Source organism: Penicillium taxi (assembly GCF_028828555.1).
Source record: "Penicillium taxi strain IBT 34144 chromosome Unknown utg000004l_segment0_segment0, whole genome shotgun sequence".
Lineage (NCBI taxonomy): Eukaryota > Fungi > Ascomycota > Eurotiomycetes > Eurotiales > Aspergillaceae > Penicillium > Penicillium taxi.
In genome coordinates, this window is record NW_026643206.1 from 1,106,440 (window position 1) to 1,117,613 (window position 11,174).

At 44.5% G+C, this 11,174-nt stretch overlaps 4 protein-coding genes across 4 annotated transcripts; 1 reads left to right on the forward strand and 3 right to left on the reverse strand.

The window, feature by feature from the left end:
* Positions 1-985: 985 nt before the first annotated feature.
* N7495_005329 (MFS general substrate transporter) lies at positions 986-2,638 on the reverse strand (the record flags this gene model as incomplete). The annotated part of the gene is made up of 4 exons (XM_057207980.1): positions 986-1,360; positions 1,416-2,178; positions 2,239-2,444; positions 2,498-2,638. The coding sequence occupies 4 exons, from the start codon at positions 2,636-2,638 to the stop codon at positions 986-988; spliced, it is 1,485 nt and encodes a 494-aa protein (XP_057061754.1).
* Positions 2,639-3,175: 537 nt separating this feature from the next.
* On the forward strand, positions 3,176-4,522 carry N7495_005330 (metal-dependent hydrolase family protein; the record flags this gene model as incomplete). Its single annotated transcript, XM_057207981.1, has 1 exon — positions 3,176-4,522. The coding sequence occupies one exon, from the start codon at positions 3,176-3,178 to the stop codon at positions 4,520-4,522; it is 1,347 nt and encodes a 448-aa protein (XP_057061755.1).
* Positions 4,523-4,695: 173 nt separating this feature from the next.
* On the reverse strand, positions 4,696-7,196 carry N7495_005331 (Zn(II)2Cys6 transcription factor; the record flags this gene model as incomplete). Its single annotated transcript, XM_057207982.1, has 6 exons — positions 4,696-5,680; positions 5,733-5,903; positions 5,964-6,544; positions 6,599-6,914; positions 6,981-7,082; positions 7,135-7,196. 6 exons carry the CDS (start codon positions 7,194-7,196, stop codon positions 4,696-4,698), a joined length of 2,217 nt encoding a protein of 738 aa, XP_057061756.1.
* Positions 7,197-9,985: 2,789 nt separating this feature from the next.
* N7495_005332 (uncharacterized protein) lies at positions 9,986-10,429 on the reverse strand (the record flags this gene model as incomplete). The annotated part of the gene is made up of 2 exons (XM_057207983.1): positions 9,986-10,205; positions 10,266-10,429. 2 exons carry the CDS (start codon positions 10,427-10,429, stop codon positions 9,986-9,988), a joined length of 384 nt encoding a protein of 127 aa, XP_057061757.1.
* Positions 10,430-11,174: the final 745 nt, after the last annotated feature.

Sequence of the window (11,174 nt, forward strand, 5' to 3'; positions counted from 1 at the left end):
TACACCCCTATGATATTTATGTGCCCTCTTGAAGTGGTTGTAAAGTCTGAGGTTCATTCTTGGTTTGCTAGCTATTATAAAGTAACGATTTGGTCACATGACTGTTTTTTTTTCCATATTCCAACATAAATATATCTGAAAAGGCTAAAAAAAAGTGAGACGAGGAATTCACAGTCCAAAAGGTATCCACACAGCCTTGGAAAGCTCATGGATGCTCATGTGATAATTGTCTACCTGGGTATTGAGGGCATACGACTGCAGAAGAAAACTAAGGTTCAAGGGTGAGTGTAGATTAGGCAACGTGTGGTATTGCCATTAGAAACCTGTGCCTAGGCAAGACTTGGTGAGTAGATTGAAGGAAAAATGCATTGTTCGGAAATTTCCGCAAGTAACCACTATAAAATGAGAGGGTACGCAGAGATAAATGGATTGATGGGGAAGGCAGCTATATAGATACTGTTGGAATATCGGACAAACAACACATCACGAATCCCTGTTCAGAGTGCATTGCAAACAACAACCTTGAATATTATGCATATAACTGTGATATCCCGTCTTTACCGACTATTCTGTCTTAGACGATGGAACACATTCGTCTCAGACAGAAGAGCAACTTGTAAGATAAATAGCTAGTCCTCACCATGAATGAAAAGCAGACTTTACAACCACTTCAGAGACACAAGATATTATAGGGGCGTAAAGCGCAACCTGTAATAGGTGTTAGAAGTGGGCGTTAGCCTATCGAATAGCTATTCTACACTTGATACAGGTGTACCAACACCTACTAAGGTAGGCGAAGAATGATGGGTCAGGTGCAATCTTGATAACCTAGGTAGGAAAGGGGTATTTAGGTAGAGATACGAAGTTTGGAAGAATATTTGAATATAGAAGTATTTTAAAGGTCTGATATAAAAACCTTTACATAAATGGAACACCTGGGCAGGTATATGGCCTCAGGGATGTAATTAAAGACATTAAATATACTTCACAGGGCATATCTGAATGACTTGTCTTGTAAGTCAGTCAGATCAGTTATGGGAAGTCCCTTCTCATCAAGCTCGACCTCTTGACCGACACCAATGATGCCAGCAGGAGAGCTGGCGTCCCGTTTCTTGTTATCAAGGTCACAAAGAACCCAGTATATAATCACAGCAACAAATAGGAGGCACCAGGTGACAATAGCTGTGATGACACCTGAGGTATATCTTGGCTTGTGAGTCCACAGCTGGGGAGATCCAATACATCCAGCACAGTATCCAATGAAAAACATTGTGTTGACCGTGGCACGCTTGGTATTACCCTTGACATTGGAAGCAGAGAGCGAGAGGAGGATCGACATGGATGCAGTGATGCAAGAAGACTGAAACTTGGGTTAGTCAAAGCAGCAGGGCAATAGGGCAGGAATGATAACTTACCAACCAAGAAGCCACAATAAGACCCCACTGGGCCGTGACAGTGAGCTTCAACAAGAAGACATTTCCGATAAGAGGGGGAATGATAAGAACCAAAACGGCCATATTTCGCTGGCGAGGGAAGATCCAGACCAATGCAGTGCCAATCCAAAGTAAGAAGATTTGTACAGCACCGGAGGGGGCGGTGTAAAGCATTGTTTCAAGGTCAGAGTAGCCAATGGATTTAATCACCAGGGACGCAAAGGTAAGGACCGGCGACTGCATTGTTACTAGAACACCAAACCAGAAGACACACCATGCCTTGGGATCGAGCATAGTTTCTTTGAGTTGTGACAAAGAGAAGGATGTTTTATCACCACCCTCACGATCTTCAGCGAGACGAAGAGACAGAACCTCTTTCTCCCGCTCATTGAGGAACCAGGCATCCTTGGGTCCGTTCGGCATCAAGACAAAAAATCCAATTCCAGCAAAGAAAGTTAGGGCTCCACAGATCAAGAACAGAACTCGCCAGGGAGCAATGGAAAGTGAGCTGTTCTTTCCAATTCCGTACATGAGCAAGCAGCCGATTACTTGTGCCAGTCCGTTCATGGTAATCCACAGTGCTGTTCTGGTGGTATGTTCCTTCTTGCGATACCAAATACTAGTTATTGTCACGAAAGCCGGCGATACAGCACCCTCGCTGAATCCGAGCAAGAATCGAACGGTGGCGAAACCTGCGAAATTCGACGGCGCAGCGAGACACATACAAATGATTCCCCACATGATACTATGCAAACGTCAGTTTATCAGTCAAAAACAGGTAGTAGGCTGAGTTATTTGAACATACACTGTCACACCAACAAACTTTGTCAGGGGAAATCGGCTCATGAGGTAGATGAAGGGGTATTCCGAGACAAGCTGGCCGACATAGAAGATAGAACTACACCAAGAGTACTGACTGCTGGTCATGTTCAGATCTGTTTGAAGGCCAAAAACAGCAGCATAGCTCAGGCTTTGTTTGTCGAGGTATTGGAGGAAAAAGACAAAACACATCTGTGTTCTCTTTGGTCAGCTAGGGCAATGAAGTATACCGGGTCTAGACTCACGAATGGCAGAATAACAAGGTCAATCTTGCGTAAAACTGCCTTCTCCTCCTCGGGTGTGTATGTTTCAGAGACTACAACAATCTCTTCGCTCCTTCGGCCTTCATCTTTGCTTATACTTGGACGGTCCTTGGAGATATCCATGGCGCTAATGGACTAGAAGTGTTTGTGGTTCGAAAATGAAGAGGAGGTAGCTCCAGAAGTGGGGAGATCACATTTATATTCTAGAAAATTGACTAATAGCCTAGGACACTTTCTAGCCGACTAAGATTTAGACTCAGTGAGATAACATTAAAATTCCCCGGATTCATTTTCACCGAGCGGGTCGGTTATTCTTATCTCTAATCTAATGTGGCAAAGATCGGTAGGAGTCGATTGCCGATAACAGGTCATCGGCCCGATGGCATTAATAACACTCCCATCATAGGCCCCGTACGTAAAATAATGATACCTCTCTTTCCACCTTCTTGCACACCAAAAAGGGGTGTCTGATAAGAGTTTTGGTGCCACTAGCCTTGAATCTGTATCTCAGCCCCCATTCCTGGTTTTCGGCAATCTGACCTGCCTCCATTTATTTTCAACGTTCCGATGTCTTGGTAATCTCCACAGCTGTTTAAAAGCTTTTTGGCCCGATTCCCTTCGGACTTGAAACTTATTTATTTTCATAACCAATTTTTCACAATGCCAGACTATAGCCCAGTACCAGGTTCAGATATCAAGCCTTGGGCCCGTGCGGAATCCGCCAGCTATCTGTTCAAAAATGCCAACGTCATTGATGTACAGCTTGGAAAGGTTCTGGAAAATGTCACAGTGATCACTCGTCAGGGAAAAATACAGTCTATTTCAACATCACTACCAGAGCCTCTCCCGGCTGACCTCAAGGTAGTCGATTGCGAAGGGCGGTATTTGTGCCCTGGACTCTTCGACGCACACGTCCATTTATGTGCCGTTCCTGGCTTTAAAGATCTATCTCGGGCTTTTGGAAACCCGAATGATGTCCATCTGCTGCGACAACCATATACCGCAGCGCAGATGTTGCACAGAGGTTTCACAAGCATCCGCGACTGTGGAGGTGCGCAACTCGCCTTAAAAGAAGCTATTGAAGACGGTATCTTCCCCGGACCACGTCTTTTCATTGCCGGCCATGCCCTCTCTCAGTTTGGTGGCCACGGCGATCTTCGTGGACCGCATGAAGCAACGGAATGTTGCGGCGGCACTCACGACAACAACCATCTGGGCCGTCTTTGCAACGGTGTCCCCGAGTGCATGGCTGCAGTACGCGAAGAGATTCGCTGTGGTGCTGACTTCATTAAGATAATGGGATCAGGTGGTGTTGCAAGCCCCACTGATCGACTGGAACATCTTCAATTCACAAATGGCGAGATTCAGGCCATGGTCGAATGCGCAGATAATGCCGGCACCTTTGTAACAGCGCATGCTTATACAACCAAGGCTATTCGGCATTGCATAGACAACGGAGTGAGAGGTATTGAGCACGGCAACTTTGTTGATGCCCCGACTGCGAAGTTGATGGCTGAGAAGAGCGTCTACCTTACCCCGACGCTAATCACATATGCCGAGATGTCAGATGAGCGCTGGAAGGGATTTTTGCCACCAGAGTCACAGGCGAAGAACCAGCAAGTGCTCAAGTCTGGTCTTGAAGCTTTAAAGATTGCATCTGAAGCCGGAGTGAAGATGTGCTTCGGCTCTGATTTGCTCGGCCCTCTGGGTCACGCTCAAACACACGAGTTTGCTCTGCGAGCGCAAGTCTTAAAGCCACTTGAGATCTTGCACAGCGCAACTATAAATCCTGCAAAGATGATGGGATGGGAGGACTCTATTGGTCAGATTAAGGAGGGCTTCCTAGCAGATTTGATTGTTCTGAATAAGAACCCTCTTGAAGATGTAACTGTTTTTGACCAGCCTGAGCAGCATGTTTTGGGTGTGATGAAAGAGGGTCGTGTTTACAAGAGTCGCTGGAGCGCGCTACCTGAAGATTCGGAAATTCCTGTGCGAATTCAGATCTAAGTGACTAGGCTTATTGGGAAGCAAAGCACCGAACATTGTACATAATACCCTATGTTCCATTTTACGACGCCGACAAAATACCAAGGAATTATAAAAAGGCAAAACTCTAGTTGTTGACTCCTTGATCATTTAATTAAAGGGTTGTAAATTCACTTCATCAGATGGACTGAGCATTATAGTTGGCCTGTAAGCTCAGAGAAGTCTAGAGAATCCAGGCCAGTGAGGCCCATAAAGAATGTGTGCTCATCAGTATGAAGACCATGAAGAACATCCAAATCTATTTCTGACGGCTGCGATACTGCAGTGTCTGCCCCGAAGTCTTCAGGTATCAGTGAACTCGCAGGGAAGATCGAATCTCCAGTGGCTTGCCACGATGATTCTCCACTTAGTGTGGGATGAGAAAGCTGCCAAGCAGCTGTTTCTTGCGGTATAATCACATCATTGTTGATTGCATTATCACGTGAAAACCCAGTCCTATCTTTCCTTTGAGAAGCATCTTGTTCTCTCATCCATTCAGCCCACTCACTATATCCAGAATCTATGGTTGCATCCGGATTTCGTAAATGATCTCGAGAGAAGGTCGTGGCATCATCATACTTTCTTCTTGCCTCGTTTGTAATCGACTGCACAGCCTCGACAAATTTGACGCCGATTTTTGCCGTCATATTTCCTCTTGACATCCTCCTGAGACAATTGAGGCCAAATTTAATACTGGCTTCGTAACCAGAATCGCGTTCCAATATTCCAGCAAGCAGGGTCACGATGGTTGCGATGCTGCATCCTTGGAAATCTGTGAAAGAGAAGCCTGTAACATTGTGTGTACCCGTAACTTGTTCAAAGAGTCGAAGAATCTTCCTAGCAGACTTTGCGCAAGATTCTGCCATATTTTGGACTATCTCATCAACGTGTGGCGGCTTTAGTTCAGATGGTGAGTTTTGTCTCAGTTTTGTTCGAGCGACTGTAACAAGTGCGACTTTGCCCATTGTGATCCATGCATAATAGTAGTTAAGATAGAGATGAAACACTGTGCGGTAACTTGAAGTTTTAGAGCTGATTTTGCTCAGCTTGAAATCTGCGGGCAAAGAATTTTTCCACGCTTTCAGGTCCGCTGCCGAACTCATACAGCGAGAGAGCTCCGCCGGATCCGTCAATACGTCACTAAGTTGTTGTTAGCCAAGCAGCTTTGATGTCGGAAAATTGAATGATTCACCTAAGATCGGCAATTTGGTCAAGGATTTTGATCAACCGGTCGTAGGCCATTTGATATTGGATATTGTCATATTTCTGCAATTGATCAAGTGGTGCATATGGCGAAGGATGTGATGCGGTTATTGAATCTGCACAAATAGATCTAGGCCGATTCAATTTTATTGTAGTGCACCTGTGATTTAACATTAGCAAGCAATCCAAGTCACTGGTTGGACTATATTCGTGTACTAACCGTTCAAGAGAGTAGATAGACCACCAGAGCCGACGTCGGATCTCTCTTTCTCGCCCATCCATTCCCTGATCCTCTGTTTGCACATGTAAATCTAAAGCCATCGCCTTACGCAATGCTATGCCCATGTAGATGTAAGAAGAGCCGATAGCGTTTTCGGGCATTAGATAGACACCAAGAATAAAGACGGCCTGAATGGACCTTAGACATGACCTATCAATGATGTCGGGAACGATGGTTTTGGCATGGCGGTAAAATACTCGCCCAAGATCGATCTCCCTATTGTAGCTAGACCCTCTGCCCTCTGGTCTGACAACCCAAGTCCAATGACTTCCTAACGCGAAGGCAGCCATTGCAAGGCATACAAACCCTGGGTCAGACCGTAAAGATGAGTTCACATCGAGGTAGAACTCATCAATGTCAGATAGAAATTGATGTTGGTCAACGTAAAAAAAAGTGTCTGTTGCATGATCTATGAATACTGTTAAGAGGAAATCTGCCACAGGGCGCGGTGGAAAGGAATCAATAACAGCGCATAATCTTGATAATTCAGAAGCATGTGGCTCTCTTGAACTAGTCATACGCTATTAAACATCTGGTTAGAAGTAGTATTTGATTTAAATAGATTCAATACTTACTGCTTGCATTGCAAACATATCTCCTTCTTCTGGAGCGGCGTGAGGATCGAGCGAGAACGCCTCTCGGAGTCGGGATAAGATATTCGGCCACGGGGCCCTCTTTGATTGATCTATTCCATGGTTTGCAAGCCCCTTCGACAATGTAGAAGATTGAGAAAGAATTTCATGGCTCTCATCAGTCATGTTATCACATGGAACACTTCCCGAGGAATTGGAAAGATCAAGTGCTGCTCCAGGTTCAAGCACAGGCACAGGCGCAGGCTCAGAACGTTGTGGTGACGATTGAGGTGGATTTGAAAAACATGGTGACTTCTCCCTGAGAAAAGCAAGAGATTTCAGCACTCAGTTCTTACGAAATGCAATTTGGTTCCAAGCTTCATACTTCTCAAATCTACATGTGAGATTGTGCAATTCGCAGCGCTGACATTTTCCTCCGGTGTCCAATTCCACGCATTTGCTTTTCCTCGCTTTGCAGCGGTCGCATCTATATTCAATTAGTGCGTCTAGTCTAGAACAAGCGTCAACCTTGTGCATACGCTCGTGGGGCTCTCTTTCGATTCTCATCGGCAACGCGCCGACGTCTCTTCTTACTAATCATGCTTCATAGCACTTGGGTCTGGAGAATGAAAAGTAGATGTATTAGTTGAATCAAGATTTGCGAAGTAAAGGCGAGGCTAGCCGATAGCCCTTGTAAGCACAATAAAAAAGTCGATGAGAGAGAGAAGAGAAGACAGGAAAGGTCGGGAAGTGACCTTATCTGTCTATCACGATGAATGATAATCTTGATGTTAATTAAATGCATGAGACAGATGAATAGTACATCCTTCTACATATCATTCTGCCCAATAAGCATTGAACCTTGTTGGAGACTAAGAATTTTAATAATCGAACTAGAAATCTGGGGAAAGGGCTTGTAGCGCGAAGTCGGCAACTGGACATCGGAAGTCTGCACGTGTAGAGTGGCCAATCAGCGACGAATGTGTCATTCACTTAGGTAAGGGTCTTATTGCTTATCTGAATACTCCGTACTCAAGGGCTGCCAAGCAATAAAAACAAGAAATGAACACAAAAAGAAGTGATCTTTTGGATAAAAGGTTTCCTTGCAACGAAAACCAGGAACCAGGTTGACAGTTTTCAAAGAGCAAAACATAATCTCGGATTTTCCTCATTGATATACGTGATACCTATGCACCTAGATGGAGGAGACGACAGTTAACTATCCCGGAATTGAAATCGCGCTAGTGATGACTACTCATGTCACGAGATCAATCTTGTATAAATCGCCTCCAGGGCTTGGATCAATATTGATAACCCCTCTCATATTTCAATAGTATTTGACTTAAGTGACTACTAAACATTATTCACTAAGAGGTGACGGCTAATCAGAAGCCCTCTTAGCTAAATAGAGATCAATGATCACCAATGATATATATATGGACTTACATTTCTGATGTGCACATGCTTTAAGCATATACAGTGCATTTCTTACTCCCTCCTTCAGCTGACTGATCATCTGGGTCACAGGAAATCTGCATCTCCTGGTAGTTTTACGAACAGCTTTGATCTTTATGATATCGACTAATAAACTCTTGCAATCCCAGAGTGACTGGGAACTCCGCCAAATCCTATCTCGACTGTGCCCTTCTGTAGGGATCTAGATTTTGTTAGTGGAGATAGACTGCTTCATTGGACTGACGAGCAGTATTAGGTGCCAGGCTCTAGAATAGGACTTTTTGGACCCAGTAGTGTTGGGTCAGTTCAAGGCTTCCACCGACGCGAACTATAGTTGACAGACTCAAAGGAAATCACAGTTTGTCATTGAATATTCTTATAGCGTTCGAGAACAATTGTCTGGTATTTGGATTTCTAGATACAAGCCAGCGATTCAGTACGCTTTGAGCAGCTGTATTATATACGAGCCAGGGTCGATGAGAAGAGACCGAGAGGATCGAGCTTCAGATTCTGAAGGCTCGACAAAGAAATTTAGACAACTGATATCCTCAACCCATATTGAGTATGGCTAACCCGGGAATTTCTAACCTCGCGGCGATTTATCCAGCCCAAGGCCGGTTGGGAGAAGCCGAAGAGTTCCTGGATCAAGTGTTGCAGACCGAAACGAAAATATTCGGTAGGGACTGTTCCGACATCCTAGGGAGTAGAGGTAATCTCATGTTGACATAAGAAACAGTGCCGGTGAGAGGAATCGAGGTAATGGAGGCAGAGAAAACCAAATTGGCTATATGAAGCTCACATCCTTCTCATCAATTTGTACGGGGTCTTTGCCATATTCTTTATCGCCCTAGATCAGACTAAATGATCTATAAGAAAGTAAAAACCCCCATGAGATCCATCGAGGTGTCTTTTATCATATAACTCCGAAAACATTTTCCAAGACCCCGGAGCTCCCATAGAGGTACCGGTTTTGTCTATATCAATTTTGGATTCAGCTTTCAGCCCGAAACTATCGTGTATGTAACTACGGGTGTGGACGATTCTTTATGTCTCACCGTTCCAAGGTTTCTATGTAGATGGATGCTAACAATTCCAACGCAGCATGTATTCAATACCTCCATCCCAGGTGGTGGGGATCACACCAAGGTTGATTTGAACGCCCAATATGCGGGCTTCGAGTACAATGACACCAATATTATGTTCTGTGGCTTCATTATCTGGCTGATCATTCCCGGAATTGGCTTACTTTACAGCTGCCTTGCGCGAAGAAAATCTGCGCTGACATTTCTATTTCAGTCGTTTCTGAAGCCAGTTCACTGACCTGTCTGAAATAGAACAACTTTTCAATGTATTTTCTGGTATATTCGTTAGCTTATGCACGCAATGCGGGTCCTTTCATTGGAACTCTCCAAATTTTTGGAATGAAAAATGTCATGGCTGCTCCATCACCGGAGTCGGTCGTTTTACCGGAAATTGTCTTCTGTTTATATCAGTTGTTATTCTGCACATGCACGGTAAGCGGGATCTAAAGAGAAAAGTCGACTATCAATGGAGGGAGAATAGTTTGATTGGCGACGGGTGATGATCGCTGTCGGAGGAGCTTTTGAGCGAGGAAATATGCTGCCGGCAATGATCTTCAATTTCTTGTGGACGACTGTAATTTATTGCCCTATCGCCTGTTGGACATGGAATAGTAATGGCTGGCTATATAACATGCCCGCTCTTGACTCTGCTGATGATATCCTGTTCATATTTCATTGGGCTGGTCGGCGCTCGCCTATGCTATGGTATTGGGAAAGCGAAAGCACTTCGATAAATCCTCATATGGGAAACCCCACAGCACTACTCTGGTGTTCTTGGGGACGACTTTGATTTGTTTCGGTTGGTTTGGGTTCAATGTAAGTCATCCGCTTAATTACCCTTGTAATTATTCTGTCAGGGTGGTTCCGCGCTGAATGCCACGATCAGAGCCATACTGGCAGCGTTCAATACCAATACAGCCGCCTGCACAGGCGGTCTTGGCTGGGTTCTGGTAGAAGTGATCCAGAGTCGAGGTAAATTCACCTTAGGAGGAGCATGCTGTGGAGTGATAGCTGGACTAATCGGAATTACACTAGCAGTGATTGGATTTATCACCAGTGTTGTGTGTGCGTCGCTCCAAAATGTCAATTAGTGGATGCACATCGACGATGGAATGGATGTGTTCAAACTACACGGGATTGGTGGGATGGTCGGAGCGTTTCTGACATGTATCTTTGCGTCGAAGTCGGTGGCAGCACTGGATAGGGTCACCGAGGCAGCAGGCGGTATCGATGGCAATGGAATGCAGATTGGAAGGCAGTTGGCCGAGGTATGCGCCATCAGTGCATATCCGTTCATAATATCGTTTGTTTTGCTCTATATTCTAAAATGGATCCCGGGCATGCAGCTGCGCATGAGGAGGTGGAGATGATTGGATTAGATCGTGCGCATTTCATGGACGAGCAGATTGGTGGGGCGACTTGAATGATCTATTGATGTCTTCAGCACCAACTACAAGTATGATTAATGGGAAGAAGGAAGCTAATGAATGCAATACGTCAAAGTGGTCTGGTAGTAGTTAGTATAGGACTTTATCACTTAGTAGTTACATCTACCAAGGAAAGTTACGAGTCCTCGTGGATCATAGTATCATAGAATACATGTTCAATACTCCGTAGTTCTTATCAAATCAAATCAACACCTGCATAATCGAGAGGCTGAATTACGTCAGGCTATTTGCTTTTCAAGGTGTCCATTTTAGTAGTAAGAGATATATGGATTTATCACAAAAGATAAAACATATCACATCTTACATTCATGTTATTATTAATGTACCACTGTATCAGAGGCTTCCAGGTATCTTGTACTTTTACTTTCTCGTGTCTATCAAATTGATATCCCCTCATTGCATCAGAGACAATGTTTTACCGGGGTAAGAATGAGCTGACGACGACAGTTTGCCCCCACCTAAATCCCTGCGCCGTTTTTAGTGTGGGATTCAGTTCCTAGGATCTTAGCAGGGATGGAACTTCAGATTTTGAGATTTCATAGATGATCATTACCGTTCTAAGTAGAGTTAAGTCCATTTCAAAACAATAATCCA